Source organism: Squalius cephalus (genome assembly GCF_949319135.1).
Source record: "Squalius cephalus genome assembly, chromosome: 24".
Lineage (NCBI taxonomy): Eukaryota > Metazoa > Chordata > Actinopteri > Cypriniformes > Leuciscidae > Squalius > Squalius cephalus.
Window position 1 is genome coordinate 22,941,176 of NC_137145.1, and position 21,569 is coordinate 22,962,744.

The window sequence follows — 21,569 nt, forward strand, 5'->3', positions numbered from 1 at the left end:
AATTAACAATCTCTTACAAAAATGACCATGACTCCACCAACATACCATAATGACTATAGCTACAGTAAAACCACAAATAGCCAAAATAATATAGGAGCTCATGCAAACAGTGTAAGAAGCTTTGCGAATCTGTTATTTATATTTTTTCTTTTTTTGGTAACAGTGGTTTTACTATCATAACTCTAGTATTCTCTGAGGGATGGAGGTTTAACTCATTGACACTGATTATGTATTTTGATTTATCCATCTTGAAAGTGGTTTTAAGAAGCCACTGGTTATAAAACCATGTTTTAAGCGTCAGTACAGTATAATTAAAGTACACATTATTTGTCCTTTTTGACTTTGCCTTTCAGCCTTTACAGGAAGACTAAAATATCAGACCAGCCTGTGATTCTCTAAAATTGTGTGTTGATCGTTTAGTAAAATGCATTTTCGTTTTAATTTATCTTACAAAACAGTCTAAAATTATGTATGCTACTTTTTTCATTAAACATCTTTGGAATTAATACAAAAAGAACAAAAAAGTATATTTTTTAATTGCTTTAAACACGTGTTGCAATTTTGCTACAGGGTCTTTGGGCACATTTTAAGTGTTTAAACGTCAGGTTAACGGTCAGATATAACTTCTTTTTCGCCACGAGTAGGCTATATTATTGAATGCATACTTTGACGAAAATATTTAGCGATGTCATTTACGATTGTGTAATAAATTAAATGTAAAATTTCATACATTTACACTGTCTGCCATATCATATATCTCGGACACGTACTTCCGGTGGTAGCGGAAGTACCCGCTGTACGTCCATTAAAAGCAAAATTAATGGCTTTTGTATAAAATGCTGTCAAAATTTGAAGAACCGCGTAGAAATTAAGAGTTTGCTTTGACAAATTATGTTTGATATCGAGCGAAGAGCCAGCGAGCAGCACACGTGACGGACATCGGAGTGGATTCTCCCGAATGAAGGTACATGATGATGCTTTTGTCGGGCTTTGTGTTTATGCAGATCCTCTGTCTCAAACTCAGTCAGCTGTCTGCACGCGCAGCATCTCGGGGGATTTGTTATGTGCATTCGGACCTCTGCGTTTATTACGCGAACATGATGTGCAAAACTGCGGTCTATAGAGGCAGCGTGATCGGTATTCATAAACATAGACATCAATGGCTTCATGTGTCATACAACTGATCACAACAGAGCTAATGTAGTAAACAATGCATGTGGGCGGTGATGTTTTTGACAGGGGTGTGTCTTCAGGTTATTCCGCTAATAAAAAAGTAATGATCAAAGTACCTTGGTAATTCAGTGTTTTTGTTTTGTTTTTTAACATTTTGCATGGCGATGGTTTTCTCATAAGTACCTTGGAATACCATGTACATATTGTGGTAAATGAATACCAATACCATCACATACCATAATGTCACAGTACTTTATTGTAAGTGACTAGCCATGCACACTTATAAGTATAGTAATCTATTGGATAAAATAGCCTGATGTTGATTTACACAAGTGTTCACTTGAGGAAATTTAAAAATATACTTTATTATTAATATTAATAGTATGTATCTCTGAAACACAAATAAAGACATTTTTAATGAAATCAGATATTTCTGTGCTATTCCATCATCAATTTTACACTTCAAAAACACATTCCTAAAGACATTGTGAAAGCAATCTATATGTATTACTTGATCATTCATCCAAGTATTCTGAGGAGACACGATCACATTTAATGATTAGCAGATTTATTCACATTTAAACATAATATGTGCTGCTTGCATATACATAGTACACATAAAATATGGTCAAACAGAAGCTCAGGTTGATCAATTTTACATGAACTAGCACCTTCTATGAAGTTGTTTAATTATTGAAATGCATCTTAATGACCTTATTGTGAACATTATGTAAGTAAAATGGGCTGCACCTGCCATTTCATGTTGACTTTAAGTTGATCGTATGCAAAAATCATTTGTATTGAAAAATGAATTATTTTTATCAAGCGACACCATAATGTCACAGTACTTTATTGTAAGGGAATAGCTGATCATACTCCAATAAGGAAAGTAATTTATTGGATAAAATAATGTTAATATACATAAGTGTTCGTGCTTTTATTTTTTATTTATTAATGAATGAAAAAAAAAAAAAAATGACAACTACACAAAAGTTGAATTGAAAATTTTATATGAATATCTTATAGAGGGCAACAGTCGGATTAATCCAGAAGAATTCGCATTATTTCATCTTATTTTTTTAAATAACCGTTTAACAGCAGAATTCGTGGTGAAAAACTACATTATCCATGATGCTGTACAGAAAACGACACCAATCAGAGTCGAAACGTGCCAAAAGATCTCTTTAGCTCCGCCCACTCCCATGAAGCACTGCGAATGACGTAGGCTTCCGACACTCTCAAAATATTTAATTATTTCTACACGTATGCATATTATGCAAAAAAACTGAAATATTGTTATATATAAAATCAACATTTTTAAATGAGTAGTTTTATGTTTTTGATTTGATTATGCTATTCGCAATGCTTCTTGGGATTGTAGCTCTTTCCCTCTCTAAAGCCGTTAAGTACACAGTCTTGTTTCTTCGTCATTTTGTCAGATTTTCAAATCCAACTTTTGAAGAAAATGTTATGATTCACCTCGTAGCTGGTTGACTTGGCTAATAACGCTTATTGGCTTATTGGAATCCCTATGGAAGAAATGAAAGGAAAAAAATACTTCCAGAACCAGCGCCTCTAAAAAAGTAGGCGGGCATTGTTGCCCTCTATGGTTTGTTTTACTCTTTTGTGTTAAAGTTGGCATGAAATGAAAATTCACCCTATTTTCTCAATGCATCTTATACTGATTTTATGGAAGCAAAATGAGTTGCAACTGCTTTTTTTGTTGCCTTTAAGTTTATCACACATGCGTTTGTATTGAAAAATGAATGAATTTTATCATCCCAAGGGGAGGAGGCTCAACATGGAGGACTGCTTGCACACTTCCTCCGACAACCTCGCTAAACTGGTGAAATGGGCCCACAGTCATGGAACGATCTGCACCTTGATCCCCAACCTGAAACACATGCTGAACGAGGGCTCTCACGGCACCCTGACGGCCCTGTGGGGCTGCAGCGCCGGTCACGCCTACCACTGGCCCCTCAACACCACCTGCAAAACGGGGAACAAGGAGCGCATGTGCTACACAGAGAGCCGCAGCATCAACACGGACAGTATGATTCAGGCCGCTGCCGTCATGCAAAACACCTCGGCCGAGCGCTTCCTCGGCAATGCCGGAAAACACAAGGGCAGCTCCAGCCAAGGCGACTCCAGTCAGATCCACGACTCGTGCGACATCTCCAACTGCAGCGAAGCCTCCGAGATCGACGACAACGGCGAGGAGTACAACAACAACCTGTACGACATCGTCTGCGAGTCGTCGGCCACCGATGAAGACGGAGACTCCGAGTTCAACCACGCCTCGAGCGTCACGCACAGGAAAAGAGCCGGGAAAGGACCCGGACCTGAGGACAGCACTGACCCGGCGTCGAAGAAGATCAAACAAGAGAGGGGTGAAGACTATTACAGTGTGGCCAACCAACAGATGCCTAGCAGCTCGGAGGGGAACCGCTCTTCTGGAGGCGTCACGCAGTCGCCCAGGCCGAACCTCCAGAACAGGCCGTCCTCTAGTTCTTCGATGTCCCAGAAGCCTTCCTCTGTAGACGGAGATTCCCTGGCGGTGTCCTCGTCTCCGCTGGACAACTCCCCTACATCCATGATCAAACCCTTGCGTGCGCCTTTCCACGTTACCCAGAACAAAATGCACATGAACTCGAACCCTGCATGCAGTCAAAGTTTGGCAGCCGTACCCCATTCCGGAAGGATTGACGCTATGGGGGTGCTACACCGGGACGAATATCCCAGGTCTTCTTTGTCTTACGGAGAGGCTTCCATTGGTGTAAACCCTGAAATGGATCTTCTAGCAACACAAGCACTTAGTACAGAAGTTAGAGCAGACAACACAGGTAAAGACCCTTATCTACAATAAATGTCATTACGTTTGTGATGAGAAATGATTGAGAATGTTGTTTTTTAAGTCACACTTAAAAATGTAACTTCATTAGATATCTTACGCTAGCAACACCTGCAAACAAATCCTGCTCAAGCTTTTCACAGAACGTCTTTTTTTGAGCCATTCTCGTGGTTGCTTTTAAAGAGCACCTTTTTACATCTTCAACTTTCTTTAATGTTGCTGTTTGAGCATGAAAAAGGTCTATATCGGCGTCACTGTTTCTGAACTCCCTGAAACGCCTCGATTGTAGTCTTCAGTTTTCTTCCGAGAACAAACACGTCACAATATTCCTCATTTAAATAATTCCAGGGCATACGCAGAGTAAAGGGACGAGGCCTGGTTGAGTTAGTTAGTAGTGTGTTGAAACTGGTGGTTATTGTAAGGGGCGGGACATTTCCAAACACACTCAAAACACACAAAGTGGTTGACCAATCACAACATACCGGTCCAGCCGACCAATCAGAGCACATTCAGCTTTTCAGAAGGAGGGGCTTCATAGAGACAGGAACTAAACGGAGGGTTACTGACAGACTGGGAAGATTTATATATATTTATATTTATATACTATTATAGTTTTTTTTTTTAGCTTTTTATTATTTCATTATTTTTAAATGTCAGTTTCATTATAATTTTAGTTTAATGTTTAGTAATTTTGTGCTGTTGTCATTTATATTTGTTTTTAAAATGCTTTCTATTTGGCTTTATTTTTATTTTAGTTTTAGTAATTTTAGTACGTTAACTTATGTATTTTATTTGAGTTATTTTCCAAGGCAACATTTTTAGTTTGTTTTTCATCCAGTATTTGTCTTATTTGTAAATTTTTTTACAAATTTTAATAGTTTTAATTTTAGTTAAAGTCCCCCTGTAGTCAATAATTTTATCCCTTAAAACTCATCCTTGATCACCAAAATTACATATTTAAACGTTGTTTCCTTGAAAAAATTTATTTATGCCTTAAAATAGCTTGACTGTAACTCTACACCCTTGCCTCATTTAGTATACGCGGTTCTATGAATATGCAAATGAGCCCCGCCTCCACTCACTCACACCAGCTCAGAGATCCACTCGTTGACGATCACACGATGACGTGATTGGTTACAAGGTAGTTTGTGACGTCAGAAACACTTTAGACTGTCACTGCAGTTTTAAGGAGAAAATACTCAGCAATGGTGTTGACTTATGAATTTGCACATGGTTTGTCTTAAAGCAACACCATATAAACATATAGACAACATTAAAAGCTTGATTTTCACCACAGGGGACTTTAACAATAACAACACTGCTGCAGAGTCATGTGGTGCAAGGTCCCAACATACAGAAAAGCATAAAATAGGAAATTATTATGACATTTTTATTACATGGCAAGGTTATTAGATAAATTACTCTTGGATTGACCGTTTTTATATCTAAAGCAATGGCATACAATACTTGTACAGTGTTTGAATTCATTTTATCCTTATGAGTGTCTGTTGAGCCTTTGTGTGCTTGAAATGAACATAAACCCACTTAAAGGATTAGTTCACTTCAGAATTAAAATACTCACCCCCACGTCATCCAAGATGTTCATGTCTTTCTTTCTTCAGTCAAAAAGAAATGAAGGTTTTTGAGGAAAACATTCCAGGATTTTTCTCCATATAGTGACTTCAATGGGGTCCAACAGGTTGAAGGTCCAAATTGCAGTTTCAATACAGCTTCAAAGGCTCTACACGATCCCAGCCGAGGAAGAAGGGTCTTATCTAGCCAAACCATCGGTCATTTATAAAAAAAATCTATCTATCTATCTATCTATCTATCTATCTATCTATCTATCTATCTATCTATCTATCTATCTATCTATCTATCTATCTATCTATCTATCTATCTATGTATATATATATATGTGGGGGTGAGTAAATTATCAGAAAATTTTAATTCTGAAGTGAACTAATCCTTTAATGATCTCATAGTCAACATGAGGGTGCTATAAATGATAGTAAAAAGTGAAATATCAATATTGCTCAATAGATCGGAGCTTCAGAGGCAAAGCAAAACCGGCACCTCATTTGAACATTGCTGAATGCAAATTGAATGGTTCTGCATAATTATTTAATCATGCAAGCCACTTTTGTGCCCTAGCCGCAACCACACACCCAATGAAAAAAGCCTGAACAAAAATCCATACTTATAATGTACTTGCGTAGAAATCACAAACAAACACAAAAGGTTAGTATATTGAACATGTATTTCTGTGTGTGATATTTGTGAGCGAGTCTGTGGGCGGAGTGCTGGCTTATGTTGATCTTCTTTATTACATTTATGACGTCGTCTCAGTCAAGGCCATAAATTAGATTTAGCACACCGCACAAGTGTAACCCAACACTACACAATGGACATGATGAAACACACTGGGTGTTGCTTAAACCCCAGATGCAATTCATGCCTGGCCAAAAAGAAAAATGCTGTGTTCAAGGAATGATATGGGCTAGGAGTGAACATTTTTGCCTATATATTTTCTTTAAAAAGGAAAGTGAATGACTGTATTAAGGATAAGGGGCCATTCATGCAGAACACGTTTTTCCATTCCACTGCGCTTATTTCCATTGGTTTTCAGTGTAAACACATGCTAGATGGACGTGTTTAACTGTTGCACTTGTCTTTTGCAGTGTTCATGTTAAAAGAAGTTCAACTTTTTAAAAAAATGCATCTCGAGACCTTGCATTTTTTCCCTCAACTGAACTGTGTCTTGTATTTTTAACCGCAAAAACACATTCTGTGTCAACCGGCCCTAAGGGACCATTCACACAAAACATGTTTTCACTTTGAAAAACATGAGACACAGGCAGTGGAATTTGGAAAAACACGAGAAGTTGAACCTCTTTTTACCCTCTGGTGCATTTCGGTCATTTTTGAGAATTCGTTTTGGTTTTTGAGAATTTTTTACTTCATCAGAATGGTACAAAACTTGGTAAAGGTTTTTGACACTTACTATGTGAACACACAAAAAGTCATGGACATGATTCGAAAGGGTTAAATGGCCCTAAAAAAAAAATAGCTTTCAAAAATGAGCACATTGGAAATGAATGGAAGACGAATTTCATCCAGTGGAAACCTTTGGTACTGCGCCCAAACACAATCTTACTGAAAGCTCATTTTTTTAGATATCAAACTCAAATTTGGAGCACAACTTGTTTAGATTTATGGCTTTGATTGTCTCACAGTTTTTAGAGTAAAACATGTTTTGGAAAATATATATTTCATGTAAAGATTGAAATTATTTTTGTGAATATTTCATAACAATAAACTTAAACTTCTATAACTATTAAGTTCTTTTTTTCAGCAATAATCTTCCAAGGGTCTTCTTTAAAAAGTGACAACACTTAAGTCTGTGCTCCAAAGCATTCAAGATTTATGTGCAAGTTTTAAGTTTTAAGGTCTATGTTCAAAAAGTGAATAAATGGATTATTATTACTATTGCATAAATATAATTAAGTACTATAAAATTCCTTAAAAATACAAAATATTAAATAAAAACATTATCAAACTAAAATATATACATTTATTTCATTGCAAAAAAATCCTCTTTTTTTTTTTAATCCAGTGGAAATGGAAAAACACGTTCTGTGGGATTCAGCCCTATAACACAACTTTATGAATGCAGGCATGCAGCATGAGAGCAAGACACATTCAGTTTTTTTTTAATAAACCGCTAGTGTGCCAAAAGTTGCGTAGTGTGCCTTTAAGGTAGACCTATGTATTTGACAAAATTATTTACATCAAAGTTAAGAACGAAGAAGGAGAAGAAATTGAAAGCGAGAGTGGAGAAACTGAGTTAGCAAAGGTTCATTCTGTGATTTATTCATAACTAAGTTCTTGTTTCATAAAGTTGGAAACATCTTTGCAGCGATATACTGTTAACGAACATCCAGACGCCGTCCACACTGCTGAGAGCGGTGTTTAGATGAATATGTAAATATGTGCTGTGCGCTTGCCTCTCAATAATAGAATAAACACACAAAAATAACAGCGGTGAGAAAACGGCAGTTAAGAAAGCATGTGATCGTAGCGATGTGGATGTTTTTGCACCAGCTCTGCGATTCGTCACGTCACGTCACGTTTATATATAGCCAAATGAGCCGTTATTGTCAGCGAAGTCCACTTCAACTGATATACCGTGTTCAGGGAGTAGTGAACACCTTGTTGAAGTGGACTTCACTGACAATAATCGCTCATTTGGAAAGAAAGAAAGAATCAACGCCATCAAAGAAAGAATCGCGCAGATTATGATAAATCATAAATTAATATTGTAATTTACTTTGCTTTCAAATTTAAAGCCATATAATAGGCATATACATATACAAAACACAGTATGTATCTAATAAATAATAATCAAAACATTGTATTAGTTTTCTTAGTTTATTACATAGTTGTATATTTAATTGACTTTTTACATATTTGAAGCTGTACTGTAACTGTCATTCAATATGAAAATACATTTTGATTTGGTTAACTATGTATAAATGTGTTCTTAATCAATGGTCTTAATAACTGTAGCGGTCTCATCTCGTCCGCTTTCTTAAACATTCCTTCTTTTACAAATTAGATAGATTGGTGCTTCATCCTGAGTACATTTTATGATAAAATCCCATTTTTCAGGGAAGTGGGTATCTCTCTACATGGCATTATAAATGAATTCAATCTCACACTGGCAGTTATTTGGTCTTAGTAAGCTAGTTAATGAGATCGCGTCCTCTCCCATCCTGCAATAAGGCATTAAGCTGTTTTCCCAAGAGACTCTGGGGATATTTGACATTTCAGTCCAGATGGAAATGGATGACGCTGTTATTTCTTTAACTCCAAATAAACCGAACGAAAATAACAGGTGAGTTTTCTTGGCACTTTCTCTCTTTACTGAGAGGAAAATGGATGTCAGTAGATTTAACGTTGTTAAAGTGTCATGTGATTGTGTGTTTTATCATAAGCATGCATTAAAATGCTTAAAAGATAATATTCATATCTGTTTTTCTGCGGACAAACTATAATTTTATTCTGTTTACAGGTTCACACGAGAAGATGGATTATGCTGTGATTTTGAAAGCCCTTCATGGTTAGTTTTTTGTGCAAGAACTTATGATATAAAAGTATTGCTGTTTTATATTATTAATGGGTAAATCCCACGAAACCCGTCAATAACATGTTCAGCTCATATTTACCCAAAATTAAAACAATTAAGAAATTTTATTTCGCATACACTATTTTATAAGAACCTCATTGTTTTTTTTGCAAAGTGACATTTTCATGAAAATTAAGCAGAAACACTCTAATTAAAGTGTAACAAAAAATCCCATTCTCGGGACTACATTAAAAAAATATAATGTCTAAAAAATACATATACATTTATATATAATTTATTTATATATAATGCATTTACATTATGGTAGTTGTACTGGATTTATTTTTTTGCTAGTTAAAAAAAACTTATTACCAAAATAAATGTTTTTTATTTAATTCAGTAAAGCATTACTGTGTGATTTCTTTTGGGTAATGAGAAATACTTTTTTTTTTGTTGAGAATTGTTAGAAAAAAGATCTGAAAATTTGGGAGGAAAATGTGCTTATTTTTCATGAAATGAATGTCACAATGCAAACAGTCTTGGTTCTTTGAGCGCAGCATGTATTTCCTATCGACAGGTTTAGTGAGATTCACTCTACGCTAGTAGAATTTTTCCTCTGTATTGATTTTTATAATGAATTTGGAGGAAACTTTGCATCATGGCAAATAAAATAAAATGTCTCTGTTGAAAATGCCTTGATTGTCTGTGGACTTGCCGATTGTATGAACTGCAGTACAGACCAGTCCTTTACTGTGACGTTGTGTGGGAAATGCGTTTGGTTTGAAGCGTTGTGCGTTGTGTTTCTGCCGGCTGATTGCAATATCGGGTCGGGAGGAAAGTTCATCCGCTTCTAAACGCTTATTTGATGTATTACAGAGCATCTGGTTCCTGCGGCACACAGTTCAGAAGAGCAGTTCTGCACATCCGATCTCAGTCCAAGCAGTGAGAGGTATTTTGAAGAGAGAAAACACCTGGAAGAGTTTATAACAAGCATAGGTGAGCTAGCAGCCCGATTTAAAAAAAATCAACCTCAACTATATCGGTTGGATGTAATTGTGATTGATGCACCATCAGTTATGTCAACAGGTCAATTCTTTTTAATAAATTGCAGATACTATAACCCTACAAAACCTGCAGACAGTCATTGATCGGATCCTGGTGTTTCACGAGCGAACGCAGATGCCTCTGTCCAGTCCGGCCAGACTGGGAGAGCAGGAGCTGTTTCCGGGGAGCGGACTCTTCCTGCCACACTACAAACTGGCCTCCATGCTTCAGGAGTCACGGCAGGACAGCATGAGGCTCTTCCACCTGCTGTTCGAGCACTTCTTCAGCGAGGAGGACCTCAACGGGGCCGTCGCTTTCGGCAAGAGGGGAAAAGTGCCTGATGGCAAAAAGATCCTGGACAGAAGAAGAGTGGATGGGATTATGTGTGAGTATTTGAAATGGGACAGTTCACTCTAACTTGACAATTTAGGGCTCAGAAGTTTTGTTTTTGTTTTTTAAATGAAGTTCATCAAAAGTGACAAAGACATTCACATTACAAAAAAAAAGTTTTAAATATATGCTGTTCTTGTTCTGTTCATCAAAGAATCCAGAAAAAAAACATCCCAGTTTCCACGAAAATATTAAGCAGCAAAAACTGTTTATAATAATCATAAATGTTTCTTGAGCATCAAATCATCATATTAGAATGATTTCTGAAGGATCATGTGACACTGAAGACTGGAGTAATGATGCTAAAAATTAAGCTTTGATAACAGGAATAAATTACATTTTAACATATATTCACGTAGAAAACAGTTATTTTAAGTAGTAAAAAAATTTCACAATATTACCGTTTTTATTCCATATTTTACTGTATTTTTGTTCAAATCAATGCAGCATTGGTGAGAATAAGAGACTTATCCCAAACAGTTTGATAATATTTCAGCTAAAACTCTTCAGCCTTTTATTGATATTTAATATTTAGATTTATGCCTGTTTTTTCCCCCAGAACATCTAGTAGATTTAAAATGTTTAAGACAAATAATCAAGGATGTTCTACACTGTTTTCTATGGAAGCTTGTTTCCGCCACTGAATAATAAATAAATAATAATAATTGCGACTTTTTATCTCACAATTCTGACTTTTTTCTCACAATTGCGAGATATCAAGTCAGAATTGTGACTTTTTTTCTCACAATTGCGAGATATTAAGTCAGAATTGTGAGAAATAAAGTCGCAATTCTGAGAAACAGTCGCAGTTGCGAGATATAAAGTTGCAATTGCGAGATATAAAGTTGCAATTGCGAGATATAAAGTTGCAATTGCGAGATATAAAGTTGCAATTGCGAGATATAAAGTTGCAATTCTGAGAAATAAAGTCGCAATTGCGTGTTATAAAGTCAGAATTGTGAGAGATAAACTATTCTGAGGTAAAAAAAAAAGAAAAAAGTCTGTCTTATCTTTATATCTTTATTTCTCACAATTGTGAGTTTATATCTCACAATTCTGAGAAAATATGTCAGAATTGCGTGAAATAAAGTCGCAATTATGTGTTATAAAGTCAGAATTGCATGATATAAAGTCGCAATTGCGAGAAAAAAAGTCAGAATTCGGACTTTATAACACGCAATTCTGACTTTATATCTCGCAATTCTGACTTTATATCATGCAATTCTGACTTTATATCTCGCAATTCTGACTTTATAACACATAATTGCGACTTTATTTCACGCAATTCTGACTTTATATCTCGCAATTCTTAGAAATAAAGTCAGAATTGCGAGATGTAAACTCGCAATTGTGAGATAAAAAGTCGCAAGTATCTTTTAAAATGTTTTATTTTGTGGCGGAAACAAGCTTCCATAGTTTTCCCCTAAACAATAAAGGAATTTTATATTATTGAATTGCACTGATATAACAATGCACAATAGCTATAAACAGTTACATAATAATATTTTTATTTTTCATTATATAATAGATGTGAATTTTTTTGAGTGCTCTCTGCGCTTTTATTAATCCACCGTTTGTTTTTTCTAACTTCCTAAATTTTAATTCCCTAAAATGATTTTAATTAAAAATGTATTTATTTCGTTTTCTCTCGCAGCATATGTTCTGCGTTGTTCTACTATAGACGGATGGACACCCGTGGAATCATCTAAGCTGAAGAAGGCCTGTATTAATAAATGCAGACTTCGAATCGGCCAGAAAAAGAAGCAAGAATCTTCTCAAGAGTCCTTTATTTTTTGTGACGAACAATCTTCAGGCAAAAACGACCCTTCCTATATCTAATTGCTGATACCCAAAAATTTCCATTCACAGACAAATGCGATTATTATACATACAGTTGAAAGGAAACACTGTTTTGCCCGGTGATTGAATGCCGATCGGTGTCTTGGACATGAACGATTACGTGTGGAATCGTTAAAAGCTGATTCAGTTCAGCCACAGCACTAAGAGATGAAAGATTCACGGTCAGACAAATGAACTATTTCCATTTCTTTCGTTTCAGCAAAACCAACTTTATCTATACTGTGATAGTTACTGACTATTGACTTGTTTAGTCAACACAAACCTGTTTATAACCATTTAAAATAACCTTAGAATAGTCTAGTGCTTATTCATGTTAGTCATGTAGCATTGTAACAATCAAAACAAGTTTTGTCAAACCATTTTGATGGTTTTTACTCGTACCCGATATCTTTAAATATTACAATGTGAATTATTACCATATCAAAACCACCTTAAACTGTATTTTATTGCCTTTTTTCTTCCTTTTTCCTCTGCTGCTCTGATTTGTCGATCAGCATCCCACTAAATCGAGGACTTCCTCATTACATGCTTGCGCATGACTGACAGGACATTGATTTTAAAGATGTATAACCATCCCACAAAGTTTTTATTACTCCATATGTTTCGTACATTTTTAATTTTTACCTAGGTGATATCCTATCCACCTTATTTTGCAATGTGCAGTAAACGCTAAAACTATTTGCGCTACAAACCAGCGTGTTTATAATTATGTTAATAATACATTAAAGAGGCTATATGAAAGAATATATCCCTTTTTTATTGGCAATGTGTGAACAAGACCTTCCCCGACTTCATAGGTTGTCTATGAAAGCCTGTGGACTCATTTTTATTTTCTGGGAAAATCCAAAGTATGTGACGTTTACGCTCCCGAGAGCCTCTCTTCCGTTCAATGACACATGAATTGAATGCTCATTTTCGGGATAATAGCGAAAGATCTATTCTGTACTGTAATGTCAATGTGTTATGCAAACAAAAGGGATTAATTCAAACTATTGTCTCACATAGCCAGATCTATATAGTCTATAGTCTCAAATATACTTTAAAATTACACTGTTATGATAGTTTGATAGCCTGTGACTCGCAGAACTGGTTCAAACACATTCACATCGCTATGATCAGATGCTTTAACTGCTGTTTTCCTACCGCTGTCATTTTTGTTGTGTGTTTATTTAGTTAATGAGAGGAGAACTTCACCAGCATTGAATCACGTTCAGTCTCTTGTACGTCACGTGTGCACGAGTGCGAGCACAAACAATAGGTTGCTGGCTGCAGTTCACTTAACGGCCACCGGTGTCGCTAATAACATGGGTTTCTGAATTCTACATATAGCCCCTTTAAAATTATATGGTAAGTAATACCCGTTTGCAATATCAAGCAGCAAAACGAGCTGTTTTGTACTGCTAAAAATAACTGGAAGCCCCTCGACACGTTCAATTCACAAATGGCCGCGGCCACTACTACTCCACAAATAAGGTGGATAGGCCACTTAGCATATAACAGCTTATAAAATTACTGCCAGAAATGTGAGATTTGTTTATTCAGTATAAACAAACATACAATTAACAATTCCTGTGTTAAAGATATTCCACAAAATGTCTTGCTGTCTGTGAGGTGCTGAAATGAGTCTATAGTGAAAAGGTCACTCAAGGGCTCACAAACTTCTGATATATAATGAAATTGTTTGGATGGCATTAGTAAAGCAGACTTTAAAACATTGAAAGACTCAGTAAGTTTGATCACTTTTCACAACCAAGTATTATGTTTTTTATAAACCTTGGTTGATACCGGTATATCACATTGACCACAAATGTTTAATATAAAAGAAAAAACTGACTTTAGCATTTAGTATGGTTATGAAAGGTCAATCTTTTCGTAATGGTTAGGAAGTCTTCACCTGACCAGTTTTAAAAGTGTTTTGTTTTTGTACCTACTTGATGCTGAACTTGTACTTATTTTAGCACTTCTACAAAGACTGATGACTGATGTTTATTTTCAAGTGTGTAAATACTCAATCATCCTGGTGTGTCTTAAGTGGTCTTATTTGTCATTTTATGATGCGTTACAATAAAATCAATGACCAAATGATGTCTGTGATCCATTTTTGCCTTTGCATAAATTGCTGCAATTTAGCTTTTTTTTTTTTTTTCTTTGCATGTCATCTTATATTATAAAGTAGGATTTTTTTTTTATTGACTGCTTATTAATTCAGTGTATTTTATTTCTTAATTTCGCTTTTACCAGTCTGCATCAGTGGCATTCATTTGAGGTGGTGTAGTCTTTTCAGTTTTTTCCTATTTGTTATCACATAATAATCATATTTGAAGAGGTCATGGTAGAAGTAGCAAAAATAAGTCTACTAAAAGGAAAGACATTTAAAGAAGTATTATAAAGATGATCTTAGTTTAAACCACTCCATACAAAGACAAAGAAATCTCCCCGTCTAAAAGGGTAGTTATCATCAAGTAACAACAAAAGCAATGATAAATGGATCACATTTCAAGATGTGACACGGAAATCAATCAGAATAAGTTTTACTGGAAACCGTGTTGGGGGAAACGCATTGCAAGTAGTGCAGGATATGTAATCAGATTACTTTTTCAAGTAACTAGTAAAGTAATGCATTACTTTTAAATTTACAACAAAATATCTGAGGATAACTATGATTAAGTAACGTCAAGTTGGATTACTTTCCATAAAAAGTAACTAAGTAATGCAAGTAGTTACTTTTTTAGGGAGTAAATTTATATTGTAAGTAACATTACTTTTAAAAGTAACTTTTCCCAACACTGACTGGAAAGAGAAGTGTTCTGAATTACTATATTAAAAACATATTTTGGACCCCTTTGTCAAGATAAGCGATGAAAGAGATGAAAAGATCCTGAAAAGCATCTCCATCTTTGTGCTGTGATGAAAAAAAAAAAAAAAAAAAGTCAGAATATATGCAATATAAATTTATATGAAATGCCAAATGTTAAAATGTAGTGTTAAAAATAGCAATAGTTGCCTATATTATAACTTAATGTCTGCAAGAGTGCAGAAAATCAAGAAGCTAAAAAACAGCAACCATAATGTTAACAGCAAGATGCCAAATGAAATGACAGACATTGCAGATGGAATAAAAACATGTCCTGTGTAAATGGCTCCAAGGTCTACCACAGATAAACTTGATTTCTGTGGATAAATGTAATTAATAGATATTCATTTGACTAATTGATCAACTCATAATTAATTCAATTACAATTTCTAATCATCTGGCAGCCCTAAATGTTCACCACCAGCCACGTATTACTCTTGTTTTCTACTTTTAATTCCCAATGCTTATAATTTATATTATTGCCTATGTTAAGTATTTCTTTTCTTCTTTCTTTTTTTAAATCAGATTTCAGATGACTTCTCAGATTAGCACCAAACAACAACAACATTTAGATATATCTTTCCAGTGGTAGTGGGAACTCCTGAGGTAAAGCTTTGTTTCTATCTCAAACAGTATCTCCAGCTGTGTATGAAATAGAGAGACTGAAAGCACTACTACAGGCTGAGAGAAGCAAAGGTGAGTTGATGGGTGAAACCATCAGCAGCCTGAAACAAGACAAAGAGCTTCTGCAACAGGAACTCACTAAGAAGGCTGAGCTCATCTGTGACTTCCTGCAAGAACAACTGCGCCCAGGTGACTATTCCTTACAATCTAGAGAATAACAATTTTATATGATATGAAGGGAGGCATGGAGATCAGTATGTAGGTTGTGATTTGGATAAGAACGGTCTTGTTTTCTCTGATTGGCAGATAAAAGAAGGACACTTTCGTCAAGTCAAATGGAGGCAGGCAGCTCGCATCAGATAATTACCTCCATTCCTGAAGAGGGCGCTCCGTTTGACTCTCCAGCCCTCTTCGACTCCTTTGAGGAAGTGGAGTTGCACCCGCTGGACAGGCAGAGGACCATCAAGATTTCATCAAAGAGAAGCAGAGATGGCGAGAACACGCGTGTCCGAAGTAAGAAACGGATTTGGGTCCAAAGTTGAGCTAAATTTCAACTTTAACTCAAACATCTAGAGCCGGGGTTTTGGACTCTGGCCCTCAAGATCCATTTTCCTGCCGAGTTTTGCTCCAACCCTAATCAAACACACCTGAACAAGCTAACCAGTGTCTTAAGGATTACTAGGCTGCGTTTAACACCACTTTTATTCACAATCGCAAACTTCCCTAAGCACTTCCGCTCAGAGGAATCCCCACCGCCATTTTGAAGTGTGTTCGACTTTGTAAGGTGCGCTAGGGAAGTTTATTTGGACAGACAGAGGGAGCGAGTCTACTCAACATGTACACTTCAGGCAGATCCATAGACCACAATGCAACATGAGTGTGACGTTCACAGCAGGCCGTGCTTAATTTACCCCACCCCACACAACTCTATTGTTTGATATTGGTTATTTTGATATTTCACCGCATAATACTTGTAGCTACCTTAAGCTTACTGTTATAGTTTATTGTATTGTTATCATTTTTGCTTGTGTAGTTTACTATATTTAGTAACAGGCCAAGCATACATACAGGCCTATAGAATGGTGCGTAAAACAAATTCATAAGGAAATAACCTGAAAATAATAAATCAGCTTCATAGCAGATTCCAGTGATCAAGGGTTTAGGGCTCCATTTAAACACATTGCAAGGGTTCTGCCAGTAGTGGGCACTTGAGCAACGTAAGCAATGATGTACATCCGAGTGAACGAGACGAAGGGAAGTTAGTGAGGGAAGGGCATAAAAAATTGGACATAAACGCAGCCCTAGAAAGTTATAGGCAGATGAGTTTTGAGCTAAACCCTTCAGGAAAGTGGATCTCGGGGGCCAGAGTTCAGAACCCCTGTTTTAGATAATGAATAACAATGCTAGATTTTGATTGTCATTCAAGTAAAATTTCGTTTCACTAAAGAATGATGTTACTATTTTTCAGTGAAAAACGTTGTGGGTGTGATTGCTCGATATATGGCTGCACTGCAAGAGTTTCGACGTAGTGTATCCATGAAAGTGGCTTTTGACAGAGTCGGTGTAGACCGTAATACCATTTCCAGGACAGCAGCCATTGCTGAACTCAGCTTGGCGGCCCCTGAAGTCTTCCACGCTCTGCCTCCGTGGGATGAGAAGGAGGAAACGCTGGCCCACTATGCAGTCAGATGCCGACAGGCCATGGATGACAGCATCAAAGCCAAGATTAAAAGTATGAAAGCAAAGGGGGAACTTCTACCAATTGTCAGCAAATAATAATAAAAAAATTACATTTACCTTATCTGATTTACAATGGACATGAGGACCACTCTAAGTGAACACTTTGGATTTCACCATCACATTTCGGCCTTGTTCTTCTTTTTTCCTCTTTTGCCATGATCCGTCACAAAGTGAGCGATTTATGGCAGCACACTTGTTTAAAACTTTCAATCAGTTGTTATACTTGTTCTTGGCCAATTTGGCTTTTAAATTAAATTAAATAATTGTTTTGTATGCCTTGTATCAGTATCAGATTGCCTGACCAGTATTTACTTCAGTGTTAAACATTAGGGTAAATAATAATAATAATAATTATATGACTGCATGCTTACTTCCATTACAAACTACAGTGTATGTTTGTACTTTCTGACACGACACCTCTTCCTCTCTGAATACCAGATTAGTGTCATGTAACAAGATTGTCAAGGTGTAGACTGTGAAAAATAAGTGCTTAATGATCTTACACGGCATTGTATGAACCAGTGGGTTCAATGACTGTTATTGTGAATAATAAATGGAAAATCACAACCTAAAACCCCTTTTGATGCTTGTGTATTTTTGTTGGGAAAATAATTTTGCCATTATGTTGATAAGCGATAACTCAAAAAGCAATACAATCAATACAGAATCTGGGATTAGAAATCTTTTCCTAAAGATTGGACAGTAGCTGAGCAGATTCGCTGTTTGCTATCAACAAAGGACCTCATATTTCATATGGTACAAATTAGTGTTGTCAAAATTACAGACTGTGGTCCCCAGTGAAATATAAAAAAGTAACGATACCAGCATTTCCCTCTAGCATTTTGAACGGATTCTTAAACACCTCTGATTGGCCATTGTGTTCACGAGTTCAACATATATATCTGTGATTGGCTACAATGATCAACGCTTCAAAAACATGTTGTCTTCACTGAGCACTTACAGATACACATGGGAGCGCTTGAAAGCAGGCATTTATCAGTGGATATATTAGGCATCCGCTGATAGACGCCTGCTTTCAAACACTCCCGTGTGTATCCGTGTAAGCGCTTGGATTTGCACTAGTCAAGGCTGGAGAGATAGAAGTGTACAGTCCATTTAATGGATTGTACCGTGAAAATCTTCAAAATTTCAAAAGCCTTCAAAAACCTGGCCTTTCAACAACAACAACAAAATTCCATCGGAAAAAATCTCTGGACAACACCTTAGACCAGTATTGATCTAACCAATAATGGTGACTCACTAGTAACTGTATGTGTATCCCCTCACAGAGAGACACAAATACATTTCCATTCATGTCAAATATCCCGCCTCTTTAGTCCAAGGTCCATTGGGTAATTGTTTTCAAAGCAATTAAGTTCTTGACATATGAAAAAACTACCTTCTTCCCTTTCAGCAGACATGGATGAGAGAGCATACCGAGAACAGAACGAGAAGACCATTCGCAGCACCCAAACAGCTCTTCGCAACTTTCGGGACTTCCTGGTTTCTAAGTATCCAACCGAGACCAGAGAGATATACTTCATCCCCTGCCATGAGTTGGACATCTACTTGGCCTCCTTCTTTGTGGATGCTCGCCAAAGGGATGGCTCGGAGTATGAGCCCAACAGCCTGGCCAACTATCAGTGTGGCCTGGAACGCTATCTGAAGGAGCATCGCTACGCCTACAGCATTACAAGAGACCGGGAGTTTCAGAGATCCCAAGATGCCCTCAAGCAAAAGCAGTTGGAGCTCAAGTTCAAAGGGAAAGGCAACAAACCCCACAAGTCAATGAAGCTGACCCTTGCTGACGAGTTGCTCCTAAGGAAACGGGGTCTCCTGAGTCGCTTCAACCCGGAGGGTCTACTCAACCTGGTGTGGCTCAACAACACAAAGGCTTTTGGCCACTGCACAGGCTTTCATAGCTCCACTCTCAAATGGGGCGATGTGCGCTTGCTCACCACAGAAACAGGACTAGAGTGTCTGGAGTGGACATACCAGGATTTTAGTGACCCAAATGCCAGAAACAGAAGGTCCACGACCGAGTTTCGCATCTACGCTACCCCACACGCTCCTCAAACCTGCCCGGTGCAGGACTACAAGGACTTCGCTCAGCGCAGACCTCAAGCAATGCTCTTTGAAGATGCCCCCTTTTATCTGTCCATCAAGCCTGTGGTCAACCTGGCCGCCCTGCACTGGTACAACTGCCAAGCTCTGGGAAAGAACAAATTAGCAAAGATGGTGAAGACCATGTGTGAGAAAGGCAACATTCCAGGGAGAAAGACCAATTTCAGTGTTTACCAGAGTTGCAGCTCCTTGTCCGAGGCCCAGAGCAATCAGCTAGTTCTGATCTGCAATGACCTTAGGCAACAAGCCGCCCAGTCAGGGACTTCCCATCCTGGCAGCACCAACTTTGTCATTGCTGGTTCTTTTGACTCTACTGACTCTGCTTAAAGCTGAAGAGTAACTTTCGAGCCACTTGTAGCATCAAACGGATCGGCTGTTTCCAAACTATTTTCTCAAACACTTCTGTCTTCCATTTGTTTGGACAAAAAGTTGTTCCCACTCCAAATGCACACCACTCGTTGAGTTAGATTGCTCAAACTAAGGAGTCAATGATCGGATGATTGGGAGGGTTCAGTTAGCCCCTGCTGACAGATGTCTACACCAGGGGTTGCCAATCTTTCCTGAATGAAGTGCCATTTTTAACCTTTTCATTTAAAATTAGCTGTGTATTCTGATACTTTTGTCTTTGCCAAGTGACTTTTTGGAGGGCTATTCAAAGCCTCAAATGGACTCATATTTGCCCCTGTCTGCTGCCTTTGAGTCACAGCTCAGGATAGTTGCTTGTGGTTCCACCAGCCAGTCAGTGTTGTCAGCTTGTCACAATGTAATTTTCCAGAGGCTTTAAGAGTTATTAGTCATATGACATTTGTGGCTCAGGTAATTGGATCAGGACAAAAAAAATCTGTATTCATAACTGAGTGTCCATGTGCAAAGATAGTGGAATTCAAGTTGCATACGTCCATACTTGCAGCAGCTGAGCAACTGGCATTTGGATAATTGGGAATGCTAATGGATATCTCCCTCTAGGTATGGCTCAGATCAACCAAGGAAAGGGCCACAGAACCACTGTGATGATTACACTCCTCAGAAATTTAATCTACAAATGGCACATTAAGCTAGGATAGGAGGAAGTATTTTTAACATCGATGAACACACGGCAGCTTTAAATTAAATTGTATGACTGAGTGGGCCATCTTGCTTTATGTCTCAATGCTCTGTTCTATTAGGTAAGCAAAGTCTTAATTGTTGTTTCTGTCAATGTGTATGAAACTATGTATAAAGTTGTCTTTTTGTCATGATTATATTGTAAACACAGCTGTCTTACTATGTGCAGTGAAAAATTTTCTTTATCCAGTATTAAGTCAACTACATAAAGGCATTTGGATGCCAATTTTGATGTTTTTACTGTGTATGGCAACAGTTACGAGTTTGACGATGAATTAAAAATGTCAGTCCAGTTATTCCGTACATGTCGTAGACGTATGAATGTAGTGGAACTAGTCCTGCTATCCTTCATTTATTCATGTCTTGGAAATGTTCTGTTTGTGTAGCTGTTCTCTAAAATAGAAAGCACTTATCAGATGTTACATTGTTAGATACTGTATGTGTTAGATATATTACAGATACGTGCCTGTTCAACATATGTGCCTGATATAATATTTATTCTTTAACATACACAACAATGACTATTTTAGGTTATGAACTGAAATGGTTACAAATTAAGGTGTTTGAGGCATGAAAGAAATCAGCTGAGAAACAAATATACTACCACGAATAAAGCAACCCTGTAAAATAAGTAGTCATATTTTTCTGGCTTTTATCTCACATGTCTCAGTTTTAGT

General features: G+C 37.0%; 1 protein-coding gene across 5 annotated transcripts; it reads left to right on the top strand.

Moving 5' to 3' along the window:
* The first annotated feature begins 760 nt into the window (after positions 1 to 760).
* kiaa1958 (KIAA1958 ortholog) lies at positions 761 to 21,516 on the top strand. Of its 5 annotated transcripts, XM_079861877.1 has the most exons (6): positions 770 to 964; positions 2,960 to 4,016; positions 9,099 to 9,146; positions 10,029 to 10,148; positions 10,264 to 10,581; positions 12,241 to 15,351. In XM_079861877.1, exons 1-6 carry the CDS (start codon positions 959 to 961, stop codon positions 12,423 to 12,425), a joined length of 1,734 nt encoding a protein of 577 aa, XP_079718003.1. In that variant the 5' UTR covers positions 770 to 958; the 3' UTR covers positions 12,426 to 15,351. The 5 variants fall into 5 exon arrangements, with proteins under 5 accessions (XP_079718000.1, XP_079718003.1, XP_079718002.1 ...); XM_079861876.1 differs by lacking the exons at positions 9,099 to 9,146; positions 10,029 to 10,148; positions 10,264 to 10,581; positions 12,241 to 15,351 and adding exons at positions 15,934 to 16,113; positions 16,231 to 16,437; positions 17,393 to 18,241; XM_079861878.1 differs by lacking the exon at positions 9,099 to 9,146.
* The last annotated feature ends 53 nt before the right edge of the window (positions 21,517 to 21,569 follow it).